The sequence below is a fragment of the Aricia agestis genome, chromosome 18 (genome assembly GCF_905147365.1).
Source record: "Aricia agestis chromosome 18, ilAriAges1.1, whole genome shotgun sequence".
Lineage (NCBI taxonomy): Eukaryota > Metazoa > Arthropoda > Insecta > Lepidoptera > Lycaenidae > Aricia > Aricia agestis.
In genome coordinates this window covers 7,364,595-7,382,199 of record NC_056423.1, presented here as the reverse complement: position 1 = coordinate 7,382,199, position 17,605 = coordinate 7,364,595, and the positions used below count along the sequence as shown (strand labels likewise).

General features: G+C 37.1%; 1 protein-coding gene across 4 annotated transcripts in view; it reads left to right on the top strand.

Moving 5' to 3' along the window:
- LOC121735861 (atrial natriuretic peptide receptor 1) overlaps positions 1–7,188 on the top strand; it is a 231,816-nt gene extending 224,628 nt beyond the window's left edge. For all 4 annotated transcript variants that reach the window (XM_042126827.1, XM_042126828.1, XM_042126826.1 and 1 more), the window contains 4 exons: positions 270–444; positions 5,774–5,964; positions 6,105–6,698; positions 7,091–7,188. In XM_042126827.1, coding sequence (XP_041982761.1) covers positions 270–444; positions 5,774–5,964; positions 6,105–6,698 — 960 coding nt within the window. In that variant the 3' untranslated portion in view covers positions 7,091–7,188. The remainder of the gene's footprint in view (positions 1–269; positions 445–5,773; positions 5,965–6,104; positions 6,699–7,090) is intronic.
- Positions 7,189–17,605: the final 10,417 nt, after the last annotated feature.

Here is a 17,605-nt window from a genome sequence, read left to right as displayed (position 1 = left end):
CGTAGCAAAGTAAACTTTACAAGTTGAATACCTTAAAATGTTAGCAGAACTTACTAAAAGGCTAATTAAACTGAATAAGAAGTTAATTTAATTGCATAATATACAAAATTTGTACTATTTTAATTAGTTAGTTTGTTAGATAACATTCAATATAATATTGCAAAAATGTTGGACCGAATTTGTTGTACGACACCGTCGATTACTCGGACATGTTAATATTAATACTTTTCTATAAAATCCAGGCAATTCTAAAATTCAACACATTTCAGGTGGAGACGATAGGCGATGCGTACATGGTGGTGTCCGGCTTACCGGAACGGAACGGGACGAGGCACGCGTGCGAAGTTGCGCGGATGGCGTTAGCCCTGCTTGACGCCGTCCGGCGCTTCCGGATCAGGCACCGGCCGTGCGACCAGCTGAAGCTGAGAATTGGACTCCATTCCGGTGAGTAAAAAACTATTCAATACAAAATACGTAGACAATTTGGAAGCGAAGTAGTTTCAAAATATACCTACTCATTTTTTAACCCATCAATTCCCAAGCGGAACCCGGCTGCCGCATAACAATTGAAAATCTATTGTGTCTGTGATACCCACGATGGAGGTATTAATACTAGATGCGCCTGTGGTTTAAATTCACCCGTTATTATATTTTGCAGACATTTTTCTCTTAAAAATAAAAAAGAATAAAATTAACATCAAATCAATAATTACTAGTAAACAGTTTGGCTGGAAACCTTATTTGTTTTTTTTTGTTCGTATTAGTAACTAGCGATATGATATCTAAATACGATATTGTTTTCCAAACCGATATCATTTGTCATACCGAAACAACTGGAATATCGCCAATAAGATGTTTAACCTGGAAGACCGCCAATGGGGCTGAATTTAAAAAGACAATGTTATCCGATGTAAAATATTTTATCTTGACGCTTTGAATATTATAAATGCGAAAGTCAGTCTCTCTGTCTGACTGTTACCTATTCACGTCCAAACGGTTGCACTTTTTTTTTTATAAGGGGGCAAACGACCAAACGGGTCACCTGATGGAAAGCAACTTCCGCCGCCCATGGACACTCGCAGCATCAGAAGAGCTGCAGGTGCGTTGCCAGCCTTTTAAGAGGGAATAGGGTAATAGGGGAGGGTAGGGATTGGAAGGGAAGGGAATAGGGGAGGGTAGGGAAGGGAATAGAGTAGGGACTTGGGCCTCCGGTAAACTCACTCACTCGGCGAATTGAGCTGTGTTTTACGCCGGTTTTCTGTGAGAGCGTGGTATTTCTCCGGTCGAGCCGGCCCATTCGTGCCGAATCATGGCTCTCCCGTGTAACTGATGTTCATGAAATTTGTTATGAAGAATCTTTGAGTCCCGAGAAAGAACATAGGATAGTGTTTATCAAGGAAAAATGCACGGTTCCCGCTCGATAAATGTATTTCGGCGCAAAGGAATAACGGGCGTCACGTACATAATATTTTACATTAAAAGTATTAATGTATATATTTACTATTTTCAGTGTCGAATCAATTCTTTTTATGAGTGTAGGGCACTTTATTTCCGCCGCCCTATGTACGTAATCTGTAGGGCCTCTATGGACGCTGCCGTCCCTAGGCCGTACAGCCCCCGTAGACAAGTGGCAAAACGCTAACGCAAACGCTAATGCTAACGCTAGCGCTACAAAATGTATGGATTTGACATTAGTATTCGCTAGCGAAGTGATGACTTATGTCAAATCGCATACATTTTGTTGCGCTAGCGTTAGCGTTAGCGCTTTGCCACTTGTCTACGGGGGCTGGTATCCTATACCGTGATCACAGCCTGAGTGGAATCCTCTTCAACGATGTGTTCGCATCGGCCATCGCACTGCCTTACATCAGGATACCTCGTCTATTTCAAAGTTTTTTTTTGTTCTTATTGTTATTACTTATTATTTTTTTTGTTACTTACTTTATCTTGTTTATATTTTTTTTTTTTTGCACTTTGTATCTGTTTAATATGTGTATTTAAGTGTAGTGTGGTGTGAATGTTTGTTGAATAAATGTTTTATTATTATTATTATTATTATATATGTCGGAAATCAAGTTGTATTCAGAACGCCAGCGCCATCTCCGGCGCTCGATGGAGTTAGTGCACCGCGCGCGCCAATATTTAATGCCAGCGGCGGAGAGGACTCACTTCAATTCTCGGGAGCGGCGCGTGCGGACGGTTGCTACTAAACCATCCTGCGTTCTAAATAGATTGAGTGATATAGATACTGTGATTTAATAGTGATTGCTTATTATAATATTAACTTTTCGAATATAGTTTGTGATTGGACTAAAGTGTTTTCCAACATTACACACAACTGCCCACAGTCGTTAAAATTCAAAAATGACCGACGAAAATCAGCCTTCACCGTTATATAACAGCCTGTTTTTAAATCCGGGGCTGACTATTTTAATCTTGTTTATATATTTTTTGCACTTTGTATCTGTTTAATATGTATTTAAGTGTAGTGTGGTGTGAATGTTTGTTAAATAAATGTTTTATTATTATTATTATTATTTTATAACAGCCGGTTTATTAATCCGGGGCTGACTATTTTAATATGATAACTTGTTACAATAAAATCGATAACGTCTTCTAATTAGAGGCCCAACTACTAAGCTTAATAAAGTATTTTCGTCTAAAATACCAAATACTCTCAAATTTTAATTTAAACTAGTCACGATACCTTTGTACGCGGATTTTGGAATTTTAAAAGTTTCAAACTAAAGGAATTAGCAATTCAAATCCTTTGAGATTAAAGTTGGGTTTTAGACCGTACGAAGGTTACTGGTGAAATAGTTATTATTGAATCTGTGAGTTGGTTTTTAGAAACCATAATTTATTGGAATTTAATGTGTGATTTGTTTCATATAAAATGGCTAGCTGTCCCGGCTAACGTTTCTTTGCCATATAAAGTATTTCGCTCGTATTATTTTATTGAAATGACTAAATAAGTAGGTATGTCACCATAGCAACGTACATCGCTATCCCGTCGCACAAACAATGGTCGCCGTCAGTCTTGTAATAGTTTACTATTATTTATTCAACAAATGCACTTATCAATATAAAAAGTACCCAGTAGCCGATTCTCAGACCCACTAAATATGCATATAAAATTTGGTTAAAATCAGTAAAGCCGTTTCGGAGGAGCTATCTAACATTGTGACACGAGAATTTTATATATTAGATTAGATGACGCCTGTAACTCCGTTACATCAAAACTCGTTTATCGTGCGGAAACCGTGCATTTTTCCGGGATAAAAAGTATCCTATGTCCTTTCCCGGGACTCAAAGTAAAGTATCCATTACTTTTCATCAAAATTGGTTCAGCGGTTTGGGCGTGAAGAGGTAGCAGACAGACAGACATACTTTTGCATTTTTAATATTAGTATGGACAAAACAATTTTTTGAATAATATACGAAAAATGCGGCTATTAAGGTAGAGGGCCCTTACTGCCAGACTAATCGCAGACCGACCTATGCCCGGCCGCACATTGTCCGAATTCTGATCAGAAACAGTTGAATTTCGCCGGACCGCCACCCCGCACACTATCCGAAATATCCTTCCGGCGAGTTCGAGCTCACTTGGCTCAGTACAAAATGTAAGAGACAGCGCGGACGTTCAACTGTTTCTGATCAGAAATTTCGGACAATGTGCGGCCGGGCTTAGTAGACTCGTCCATACACATGAAGTGAGTGAGCGAGTATGGTCAGGTCGACCTACGTTAGATGAGCTTTATACAAGGTGTAATCAAAAAACTTTACATTATTATTATATTAATTTAATGACGAAATAATTTTTGTACTTTAATTTAGTATCGCACAATTTGTAAGCTTCCAAATTAAAGCAAATTGCTATCATACGTAAATTTGTAAGCTTATTTTCAATGAACTAATAACTTTAGTTATTCTTATTATTAACTTTAGTTTTTATCTTCTGTGAAAAAGTTTCAAGTTACACCATCTTTAAGCTTAGGAAAGGTTCCACAAACATAGTCACATTTTTTGTTTGGTTAGAACATAAGCTTGTCTTGGGTGTTTGGGATATTCTTCAAAAATATAATTCTCGTTTCGCACGAACAATACAAAAATATGATAAAATAATTAGATATTCTCTTAGATGTTGAATATAAAATTACATTTTCGTCAACTTGCTATACGGCTTTGTTTAACAAAATTGCCCGCATTTTTCATCACGAAAATTATGCCTCTCGCGTTCCAGATACAAAATTTATTTAGACTTATTCATTTACCTTTGTTGGTAATAACCTTACATGATTAATGATTATATATTTTATATACTATTATATACCATTTGTGACGTGGGAGAGCCATGCTTCGGAACGAATGGGCCGGTTTGACAGGAGAAATACCACGTTCTCACAGAAAACCGGCGTGAAATTATAGCGCTTGCGCTGTGTTTCGCCGAGTGAGTGAGTTTACCGGAGGCCCAATCCCCTACCCTCCCCTATTCCCTTCCCTTCCCTCCCCTATTACCCTTTCCCTCTTAAAAGGCCGGCAACGCACTTGCAGCTCTTCTGATGCTGCGAGTGTCCATGGGCGACGGAAGTTGCTTTCCATCAGGTGACCCGTTTGCTCGTTTGCCCCCTTATTTCTTAAAAAAAAGAACCCTCAGAAATGTTACAAATCTTGTAATCAGATACACATAATACATTATACAATATATCTTCATAGCCTTATCTAGGTTTGAGAAGAACTAGAAACACGATTAATGTATTTTGTCTCGATACATTTAATTTTCGAAATGACCTCTTAAAAATACGAAATTTGAAGATTATTTTTAAACGAAAATAGATGTATTGTAGGAAATTAGTCTAATTAATAGACACCTTTGCAACTCAAAATCGTATAGAAGCATTTTGCTTCAATGCTCATAGTTATTTTTTTAATTAATTATTTACGTTTTGTCGCATGTTTTCCGAGCGAGCCGATAGCTTCTGGCCGCAGCGTATTCACGACTTTATAGTCATACAAATTTAGTATAAAATTTGCGCAGCGTAATAAGCGCTTATAATTTATTTTCGATATAGCGCCTTAAGCTTTAGTTAGGAATTTGTCGTATTACAGAACGACGTTCGAATATTTTGCTGACTGTATATATTTTAGCAAGTAACTTACTTACATTGTTATACTGTAGTCACGTAGTACCTTATAACACGGCAGCTAAAAGCGGGGTATCCTATATCAGGGGATTATACCCATTTTCCCGATAAAGCAGGATTTACGCACTCGAGATTGTGATGATAAGATTTGTGATGCAAATGTATGGATCAGTTTTTATCCGGTTTCGGCACTAAGAGGCAAAGTTTATGTAATGAAAGAATGAGATTGACAGCAAAAGATAACAAAAGAAATAAGCTTAGTTGAATTTTGGTTTGCTGGAGTTTAAAGTTGAAATGAAACAGAACTTTTATTATGAAATATGTTTTACAAGATGAAACCCGCAACTTCTTTGCGCCAAAATAAGTTTATCGCGCTAGAACCGTATTTTTCCGGAATAAAATTATCTTAGGTATGTCCTTTTCTGAAACTCAAAGTATCTCCATACCAAATTTTAGGAATATCAGGTTCAAAGAGGTAACTGACAGACACAAACTCAGGCAAACACACCTTTGCATTCATAATAATATTAAGTACATAATGTATGGATTTAAATGTAATGGTTGTCATTAATAATGATTGTTAAAGTTTACATAAACATTCATATACATAAGTTTTATTTCTTTCTCAGGTCCATGCGTAGCTGGTGTGGTTGGTCTGAAGATGCCTCGATACTGTCTATTTGGTGACACAGTGAACACAGCTTCAAGGATGGAGTCCAACGGGGAAGCCCTGAAGATCCACGTGTCACCGACAACAAAAGCCCTTTTAGATACGTTTGGGACCTTCCATTTAGAATGCCGAGGCGAAGTCGCTATGAAGGTGAGGCTTTGTTTGAAACAGAAAAAATAAAAAATAACGTCTATTTTATTCAAAAAATATTAATATCACATGGACAATTTGGGAGGAAAACACAAATTGTTTTACTCAACACAATGGTTTCATTATCTGTATTGTTACAGGGAAAAGGAACTCTAGTCACATATTGGTTATTGGGGGAGATCGTGGATCCGAACGCACAAAAGGAAATTCGGAAGCCGCCATTAGCAAAATTGCAATCCCAGTCCATACAGAGTGGATCACTATCCCATCTGACACCGTTCAAACAACGATTGGACGGCTCGAGATCGTCTAGCAGACGCGGTTCGGGAGTTTTCGTCCAAAAACCTGACGTGAACAAGCTTATCAAAGAAGCACAGCCAAAATTACAGGTGATAAAACTACAGAGGCAACATTCCGATCCCACTGAGATAGTCACCAACGGTATAGACGACAAACAGGATAAGCTAAGTATTTCAAATTCCATACCCCTAAACGTGAACTCTCTGAACCATAAGGTGTGTCAGAGTGGGCAACCTAAAGTGAAACTGAAAGATTGTCAGACCAAATCCTTGGGTAATCACAAAACTAAAACAGGGAATAATAATTGGATAGCTAAAATACCGACTGCTACATCCTTCGACAATGGTATCAAAAAGAGTGACGAACATTTGAAGGACTACAGCAGCGTTCCTCTCCTATCCAATGGTGAGCTACCGAATGATTCGATAGTATAAGTAATAATAATACTCCCCACACCGGTTTCGGTGACGGTGGCCGGTTTCATTGAAACCAGGCCAGGTACGCAGGAGTAATTTTATAGTGCCCAAGTGTGTGCGCAGTACACAAGAGCACTCTCTATTCCTTTTACTCTCATAACCCAGTGGGACGGAAGACCGACACGACTGGCGAGAGATCAGGCGCAGGACCGACTTTTTTACATGCCCATCCGACGCATGGATCATCTTACTTGTCAGACAATCAGGTGATCAGCCTGCATTGTCCTAACCAAACTTGGAAATAACATGTTTCCAACGCGGGATTCGAACCCACGACCTCCGGAGTCGAGAGCGACTCTCTAACCACTAGACCACGGAGGCGATAGTATAAGTAAGATATAAGTAATAAGATATAAGCATAATTTCTGGTCATAGATCATTGCAGGTAGTCACAATAATTTTTAGATAAAAGTACGCAACACAAAATTAATGGTCGTGAAAAATATATTTTAAGTAAATAATTAAGCTCAAAACTTTAGAGATGAAGTATCATTAATCTTAAATTAAATTAATATTGTTGTTGAAGTAGTGAGAAAAATATATAAGATAAACATAATTCACTGAAAGCATCACATTAATAAAACTAGAATAGTTATGTGAAGCAATAAGTATTGTAATGTTTACAAATATATCTTACTTTTTATTAAATAGAAACACTACAGATTTTTTATCATTAAAATTATAGAACTTTTGATATTTAATTAAAGTACACAATATAAATTCAACTGATAAGAAAGATTTTCAAGATAATGCTTTTAATTGAAATATATTATGTTATATAAACATAATTCATATTAAAATACCCATATTTTAAAGTATTAATTAAAGTTAACTTTATGAAATATATTGTTACCAATGAAGAGTCAATTTACATTAGAGTTACCAACTTCAAAGATAAATATTAAGGGGGCAACTAACCCAAAATTGACGATTTTATAATTCATTTTTATACTTGAAAATAAGCCTCGAATTGTTTCATTTTCTAAACATAGTTACTACAGTATATTTTCAAAAATTTGATCTGAGCGAAAATACGATATCCTAAAATTTTCTCGATAGAAAAAAAATCACAAAGATTTTTTACAATTTTTCATAATATATGCCGTAACCATGCATTAAACTAAATTAATATTTTAACACATTGTATATAAAATTCTATCATTGAGAAACTGACCAGGCGGATTTTTAAAATGTTTTATATTTATCGAGTTATTCAGAAAAAACTAACTTGGTGATAATTTTGCGTCGTCCTTTTTCACCTGGCATATTATTAAAGACGGATATGAGTGTGAAGAGAGGACGATGTTTGCTTTTTTGCGTTAATCGCCCTCTTAACATAAAAATATAGCCAAAGTTAAACCAATAGCAGTTAGATCATAGTATATTTTATATAAATTAAAAACTGAAAATTCAGTAAATATTTCTCAAATTCATTATGTAATACAATAATATGTAAACTTTATGAACTGTGTGATTTGTGATTCATGCTCAATTATTCTCTCTGTAGATGGTGTATGCCAATGTTTGTAAATATATTTTGTCTAGCACTTAATTTTAGCACAAAATTATTATAAGCTGATTTAAAATTAAATGTTTAATATTTACTTTTATGATGCATTTATAGATTACGGAATTGCAGTCCTATTTTTAAGATCGATTATTTTAGAGCTGGCCTCATTATTGATTGATAAATTTAGTAATATCGATAATTTAGTATAATACAAAAAACGAAGGATAAAGATGCACTTTTTATAGGCGTGGGTTTACTGCCAAACTACGATTAAACTACCAGGGTATATTGTCAGGGACCTATCAGACAGAGAGCGGTCACGCGGTCAAGCGTTCTGCGTTCGCATTTTGCGTTCGAGTGTTTTGACGTGTTTTTTCGAGGAAGAATTTTGATGCGGTCAGAACGCCTCCTGTGTGAGTAAATCTATGCAACGAAATAATAATAGCTCCCACATCGGTTTCGGTGACGGTGGCCGGTTTCATTGAAACCAGGCCAGCTACGCAGGAGTAATTTTATAGTGCCCAAGTATGTGCGCAGTACACAAGAGCACTCTCTATTCCTTTACTCTCATAACCCAGTTGGACGGACCACCGACACGACTGGCGAGAGATCAGGCGCAGGACCGACTTTTTACATGCCCATCCGACGCATGGATCATCTTACTTGTCAGACAATCAGGTGATCAGCCTGCATTGTCCTAACCAAACTTGGAAATAACATGTTTCCAACGCGGGAATCGAACCCACGACCTCCGAGTCAAGAGCCGCGCTCTACACCACTAGACCACGGAGGCGTTATGCAACGAAATACAATACAAATAACGCAAAACTGACCGTTTGAACGCTTGACCACGTGACCTCTCTCTGTCTGATAGGTCCCTTAGAAGTATCAGTAGAGTAAAGTTATCACGATAAAATATGATGACTAGAAAACGTCAAGTAGCTATGTCCACACTATGCGCTTTCGTCTTCAATTTTCGTCATCTTCTTTCATTCAACTTTCGTTTTGGCGCATTCAATAATAATAATTAAACGAACGAACGCAACGCCAACATTGTCATTTTTGTTTTTTGGATACGGTCAGAGGGCCTGCGCCGCGGGCATGCCTCACGTTCGCTGTTGACTGCGCCATAACGCATGCCCTTGGCGAACAGAAAAAGGCACAGTGTGGACAAAGCTGATTGGTGATCTTTAGGTGACTTTCCGATTTTTGCTGCAAGCGACGCGATCGCTTGCAGCGACAAAAAATCAAATAAAATGCCTCTTTATGGCATAGGCTTTAGGTTTTAATTTTCTACCGGCATTGGTCTAGCGACCCATGCTACCGCTGATTTGTGGTGGCGTAGAGCAAGATGAAACGCTTAGGGTCAATTCAGACCGCAACGCAACGTGTAGATGCATCTAAATTTGAACTCAATTTAACTGAATTGACAGATTTCAATTGCGTGAGTCGTCTTGCAAATTTGTGAAATCCATACAAAAGAAATGCATCTACGAGTCGCGTTGTTGTCTGAGTCAACCCTATGTCATAAAGTGGCATTTTATTTTAATTTTATGGGTCGCGGTCGCTTGCCGCGTTCATCAGAACGGTAATTTTTAAATGTTAACGCAAAGAAGACTTTTTGTAAACAATATTCCCAGTTTAGTAGACGACGCTAAAATCACACATTATTTATTTTAATGAGATTATAATGCAACAAACACGAAAATCAGTAGAGAAGCATTTACCGTTTTTATGGGGTCAAAAATTTGGTCCAATTCGTTTGTTATGAAAGCTTACAAATTGTATTTTTTTTTAGTTTATTGTTATGTAAGCCATATATCATTTCTCACTTTTGTTTAGTTACTAAGCTGATTTTTCTGTTTGTTGTTATGATGTAAATAATAATTATTATGATTGTCTATTGTAAATATTATAGTTTAACTTTGTAAAATCATTGTGATCTTAGTATGTTTTATGTTAGAGGACGGTCTCGTCCTATCCTAATAGCAATTAAATAAAAGTGTGTAAAAATATTTCTCGTCTTATTTTTTATAACCTCACTTATTATGTTTGTAATTATCATTTGTATAAGTTACTGTAAATGCATTTCTTTTGAAAAAAACATAACCTATCCAAGTATCCATACTAATATTATAAATGCGATACTGTGTCTGTCTGCCCGTCTGTCTGTCTATTACCTCTTCGCGTCCAAACCGCTGAACCGATTTTGCTGAAATTTGGCATGGAGATACTTTGAGTCCGGGAAAGGACATAGGATACTTTCGTGAAAAATTTACGGTTGCCGGAGTTGCCGGCGTCATCTAGTAATATTATAAACGCGAAAGTTTGTCAAATCACCAAAAATTGGTATAGAGATACTTTGAGTCCCTAAAAAGGACATAATATGATACTTTTTATCCCAGATAAATGATTTTTTCCGTAACGTAGTTGCGTGCGTCATTTAGTACGTAATGAATTAATCAAAAAACCCCTAAAATTTTCCTCGAGGTGATCGAGCTGATGATGATGTACCATCGAGGAAATTGATTCCTAGGCAGTTGACGGACCAACGTCATTAATTGGTCGCATCATGGCAATTCAATATTAATTGTGATTTGTCGGCTGGGTTTGACATAACGTGACCAAACTACGCAGGTCCCCCATCTGGTTATGAATCAACTTCTCTGATAGTACAATAGCTAAGAACACTCTCTATCATGTAGGCTTTTTGAACAAAAAAGTAGTTAATCAGTCAACCAGTTTAGATCCTACAATACCAACCACAGACACTCTTTGATAGACACACAGACAAACACATTATCACATCTCTTTCATCGTCGGAGGTTACAAACTTTTAAAGTGGCTTTAGACCTGCAGATGTGCACTTATAAAGTCCAAAGTGCAATATACCGATTGAAAATTGGAGTTTAATTCTTTTACAATATCTAGATTAACAAGCTAGCGACCTTTTGCTAAGTGGTCGCCAATATAGAGAAAATGTAGCTGATGTTCATTCATACTTAGGGCCTGTTTCACCACTTTCTGATAAAGTGCTGAATAGGCTATTCACAACATTTTTGACAGATTCTCCAAACTTGATCTGTCAAGTTAATTGGTGGACAGCCTATTCGTCACTTATCAGGAAGTGGTGAAACAGGCACTAAATGTTATAAATGCAAAAGTGTGCCTGTCTGTATGTACTTGTCTGTCTGTCAGTCTGTCTCTTCACGCTCAAATGCTGAACCGATTTTGCTGAAATTTGGTATGGAGATACGTCTTGATCCCGGGATACTTTTTATTTCAGAAAAATTTACGGTTCCTACGTCATATGAAACAGAATATATTAAGTCCAATGCATTCACAGAAGAAAACAAATTGTAAGAAAACGAGTCCAATATAAAGCGACTCCTGTCATTTTTAATACGACAATATAAAAAAAAGGTCACCAAATTTCATCAAAACGGTTTTAAATAAGTAAGCTAAATTTCCAAAAAAAAGTCAGAAACAACGACAACAGTTTAAAATCCAGAACGAGAGACTCATTCGTCTTGTTTGTGATACTGTCATTATACAATTTACATGAATAATAATATCCTTATAATATGAACTAAAAGTATTAAATCTATATATAAAAATGGATTTTCAAATGTGTTAGTCGCGCTAAAACTCGAAAACGGCTGAACGGATTGGGCTGATTTTAGTCTTAAAACATTTGTAGAAGTCCAGGGAAGGTTTTAAAGTGACACGAAGTTCACCGGGACAGCTAGTAATATAATAATAATTGGAATAATATAAAAACAATAATATTCTATTATACTAATTATTAATTAAATTAAGTACACAATTCAAACTACAAAATTAACAATAACAATATATACAGGTGACAGGTAAATAATTGAAAAAAATAAATAAAAAAAACTTAATCAAAAATACCACCCCGCAGCGCACCATGCTCAAATGTCCCCATCACGCTGGCCGCATTACCACGCTGAATGGCCAGGGAATATTAATTGGACGCTGTTAAGCATTCGTGTACTAATCTACAAAAAAATACGTATTGATTTATGAATGCAATTATGTTCTTTAGATCATTTAGAACAAGACTGCATTCAAAATTCAACAAAAAAATGTTTGTAGGTAGTAGGTAGTATACAAATTAATGCTTAAAACAGCGACCAATTTAGAGTAACATTAGAACTTAAATAATAATAACTCCCACACCGTTTTTGGTGACGGTGGCCTGTTTCACTGAAACCAGGCCAGCTACGCAGGTAGTAATTTTATAGTGCCCAAGTGTGTGCGCAGTACACAAGAGCACCCTCTATTCCTTTACTCTCATAACCCAGTGGGACGGAAGACCGACACGACTGGCGAGAGGTTAGGTACAGGACCGACTTTAACATGCCCATCCGACGCATGGATCATCTTACTTGTCAGGCAATCAGTTGATCAGCCTGCATTGTCCTAACCAAACTTGGAAATAACATGTTTCCAACGGGGGACCTCCGAGTCAAGAGTCATGCTCTGAACCACTGGACCACGGAGGCATTAACATTAGTAAAGTCATCTATCACAGTAAATTGCTCTTAATACAGTAATTAGATTCGTAATGTTTACATAATATTACAGCCTCTGAGGCTTTTGATCGCTCGGAATAATATGTAAGATGAGTATTTATGGGAATATAACATCATATTGCTGTAATTTCACACTAATTAACAAAATAGAATGTGTTTTGATATTTTGATATTTATGATAACTATTATTTATTTATCGTAAATATCAAAACGTACTAGTTCTATTTATAGTATAAACACTAAGATTAGTTTGTGCACCTATTTTCTTTTATCCCTATTTTAAATCTTGTCTACAAAAGGTTGACTGGTAGAGATTGCTTAGTAGCAATAAGTTCGCCTTTTGTACTGCAATAAGTATAGTATAACATTTATTAATTTATCATTCATATTGTGTATGTATTTTGGTGTGCAGTAAAAAGGTTTATTATTATTATTATTCAAAAAGACTTTTTCAAGACTTGCAGATGGGTAGAGTTGCTAAATCTTAGATTAAACATAGGTCCGTCAAAGTAATTTGTTTGTACAACTCCACAGGGACTGCGCTTTTTACTAGCATAAAAACGATTAGTTTAGCCGCTAGCGTATCTTAACAAAATAAGTATTGTTTTAAAAATATATTTTTTTTAAATACAAAATTAAAAATTGTAAATATTGTGCTCAACAATCCATACTAATATTATAAATGCTAAAGTGTGTCTGTCTGTCTGTTACCTCTTCACGCCCAAACCGCTGAATCGATTTTGCTGAAAGGCATTGGAGATACTTTGAGTCCCGTGAAAGGACATAGGATACTTTTTATTCCGGAGAAATGTACGGTTTCCGCGCGATAAACTAATTTTGGCGCAACGGAGTTAAGGCATCATCTAGTTTATAAAATTTAATTGAGGGCGAATGCGAGGGAAAGAGGGCGCTACTATCACATACAGTAAAAGTATCCGATCAAAATCCAACATGTTACACACGTCATTTTATCAGAATATTGACTGAAATCAAAAGTAGAAAAAAACTTTCTGTTTACTGTATATAACTGATGCGGTCTGTAGCGTGAAAACATTGCAGTAATATGATATTATCCTATTTGAACGACGTCGGTGTAATAACAGCGTAAGGGTTGATTCAGACCGCAACGCGACGCATAGATGCATTTCTAAATTAGTATGGATTCGACAGATTCGCAAGACGTCTCACGCTGACGACATCTGTCAAATCCATACAAATGTAGGTCTCGTCGCGTCGCGCCTCGCCTCGTCACGTTGCGGTCTGAATTGACCCTTAGGGTTGATTCAGACCGCAACGCGACGCGTAGATGCATTTCTAAATTTGTATGGATTTGACAGATTTCAATTGCGTCAGACGTCTTGCGAATCAGTCAAATCCATACTAATTTACATTTTAAATTGACGCGTCAACCTAGAGACGCGTCTAGCCGCCTCAGGCAGCCCTATGTCGAGAGGCGTCTAGCGACGTCACAGAAGTTACATTGGAGTCTGTCAATTGAATGTCAACTTTTTTGTTTAGTAAATAAAGTTCAAATTTCAATGGGTTTTTTAGAAATGCAGCTCGAGGTATCTGCGCGTCACGTTCCAGTCTGAATTGACCCTAAGGGTCAATTCAGACCGGAACGTCACGAGGCGAGGCGTGACGCGACGCGACCTAAATTTGTATGGATTTGACAGATGTCGTCAGCGTGAGACGTCTTGCGAATCTGTCAAATCCATACTAATTTAGAAATGCATCTACGCGTCTCTTTGCAGTCTGAATTGACCCTGAAGATTGTTACGGTTATCTTAACTGACTACCCACAACAATTAATTAACCGATCGTGAACCACAAACCGTGAACGGAGAATAGATATTGACCGCGAGGTCACTAATGTACGTAGCAGATGCTTCATAACATACCACGTCACACTGCAACGCCACGAGACGATGCGATGTTTTTAAATGAGCCATTCAAAACTGATATTTATTTATTGCACAGTAAAATGCACTTTTTGAGCTCGAACTCCTCTTGGCCATGCTCCCTAAAATCTAGAATTAAAAGGTCTTACAATATTACTTAAAACAGATCTAATGTTGGATCTGTTTTAAGTAATATTGTAAGAACTTTTGTACCACATTTATGCAATAAATTATTATTATTATTATTATTATTATAGACCAACTTGAAGAACCGGCGCGTCCATCCGGTTTTGGTTGTCTATTCCAAAAAATCGCCTAATAATATATCGTGTCGCCTTATCTGTTACAATGTTCATTGACCATAAGGGTCAATTCAGACCGCAACGCGACGATCCATAATGTCTTAAGCATTCTTTTTTTTTAAGAAATAAGGGGGCAAATGAGCAAACAGGTCACCTGATGGAAAGCAACTTCCGTCGCCCATGGACACTCGCAGCATCAGAAGAGCTGCAGGTGCGTTGCCGGCCTTTTAAGAGGGAATAGGGAATGGAAGAGAATAGGGGAGGGTAGGGAAGGGAATAGAGGAGTGTAGGGAAGGAAATATGGGAGGTTAGGGAAGGGAAAAGGGTAGGGGATTGGGCGTCCGGTAAACTCACTCACTCGGCGAAACACAGCGCAAGCGCTGTTTCACGCCGGTTTTCTGTGAGCCCGTTATATTTCTTCGGTTAAACCGGCCCATTCGTGCCTAAGCATGGCTCTCCCACGCCAAAGTAAAGCTTCCGTAATAATTATTACAGTCCGGCTTGACAAATTTCCTAGCTTGTTATGCTGCTGAAGAATACGCCATTAGCTGATCAAACAGTTACGTTCAGCTTTTCGCTTTTATTTCAACAAATTGAGGCACGAGAGAACATCCATCATTGGTGTTTTCAATTTGCCATTGATCATATTATGCTTGAAAAATAGATAAAACAGATAGCAAAAGTTGAGAAAAAACGCTCTTTTATCCATTCATCTATATATATAAAAGAAAGTCGTGTTTGTTACAACACTTATAACTCGAGAACGGCTGGACCGATTGCCATGGTTTTTGATTTGTTGGATTTGTTTCCGTCCCGAATAGCAGAATACATCTTAAAAACAATGAAAACTCGATATGTGTAATGATTAATAAATACTTTATCATTTCAATAGATGCTGGTTTGTTTATTACATGTCAAACATTTGTTGTCCAATCCTGTCAAATAGTGTAACAACTATTTTTTTTTGGAGCTTATGGCCTGGTTGCTGAGACCTTTAGCCCGGTCGCACATTGTCCGAAATTTCTGATATGAAACATTTGAACGTCGGCCGGACCGCCACACTACGTCGGAAGCTGGCTGAACCGGCAAGACTAGACGATAAAGTACGAGACGTCATCTTGCAGGAGTCAAAGGGCGAAGAAGGTCATGACAAATTTACCGGCGAAAATTACCAGCAGAGTCACCGGGAATTTTTATAATTTTGTAATTTAGAAGACAAGACTTATTTTATTACTTATTGATTATGTTTATTTTTATGAAGCATTTTTAAAATAGGTTTTGATGATTATTGCGCACATGTTGCCTCCCCCGGGAGTGTATTTATTTTTTGTAAAATGTCTACAAAGTTCAGGTACTGTTATATTTGTTTGTTTTAGACATTAATTTTCGAAAATTTTTTATTAACCGAAAATAATACCTAATATTGCCATTATTGGTTCCGCCACCAGAGCCATTGTGCTCCCTGCTTTATGGCGAAACACTAGAATCACGACATTTTCCTTCGGTTTTCCTTCCTGGCGCTATAACTCTAGAACGCACGAACCGATTTCCACGGTTTTGCATTCGTTGGAAAGGGCTCGGGCTCCGTGAGGTCTATAGAAAATCAGAAAAACCTTCAAGAGAAAAGCAGGAAAATAGGGAAAATAATTTTATGGCAAAACAACGTTTGCCGGGACAGCTAGTATTAAAATAAAAATGAACTTTTGAAATTTCGTTAGTCTTGCTAAGGGCCCGCACACGGGCTACCGGCCGCAACCACAAAACGCCGCTACCTTTTATTTACCGCTATATTTCCTGTAGTTTTCATACATTTTTTGATGCCACACGGCCATTAGACTAGCTCAAAATGGCGCTTGTGGCTGTCGTGTGTGGCCCGTGTGCGGCGAAACTAAATCTCGAGAATGGCTGAACCGATTTGACTAGGCAATGAATGTTTATAAATTTATACAAGATGTTAGTGTAAACACCGTTATCCTTGAAACCATCAAATGAGCCCGTCAAAATGAACAACTTTCTCGATGAGAACAATGCTGGGAACTCAAAAAAATTCGTCTTCATACCCATACAAATTACCGACCCGGGCATCTGTACGTGTATGAAGACGGCATTTCTTTTTTGAGTTCCCAGCATCATTGTTCTTATAGAAAAAGTTGGTCATTTTGACGGGCACATTTGATGGTTTCAAGGATAACGGTGTTTACACTAACACACTGTATATTATGTTTATATATAAAGAGGGAAGTGATACAAAGTTCACCGGGTCATCTAGTTTATTTACAAATTATTATTGTCTGACGAAATCATATTAATAAAATATGTTTTTAAATTTTATCGTCAGCTCTACCAGTTGCAAAATTGAAGGAGAATAAAATAGAATGGAACGGGACTACGGGACGATAGAGGAAAAAATAAATCAAATCAAATCAAAACAAATCATTTAATTCGGGCATCAGAGGCCCTTATAACAAATACCTTAAATCTAACATACATAATATAATTATATAATAAATTCTTTAAAACTAACATACATATTTTATATACTTATACTTAAAAATTAACACTGTCACATTTTGCCGGCGACGTGACTCGCTTC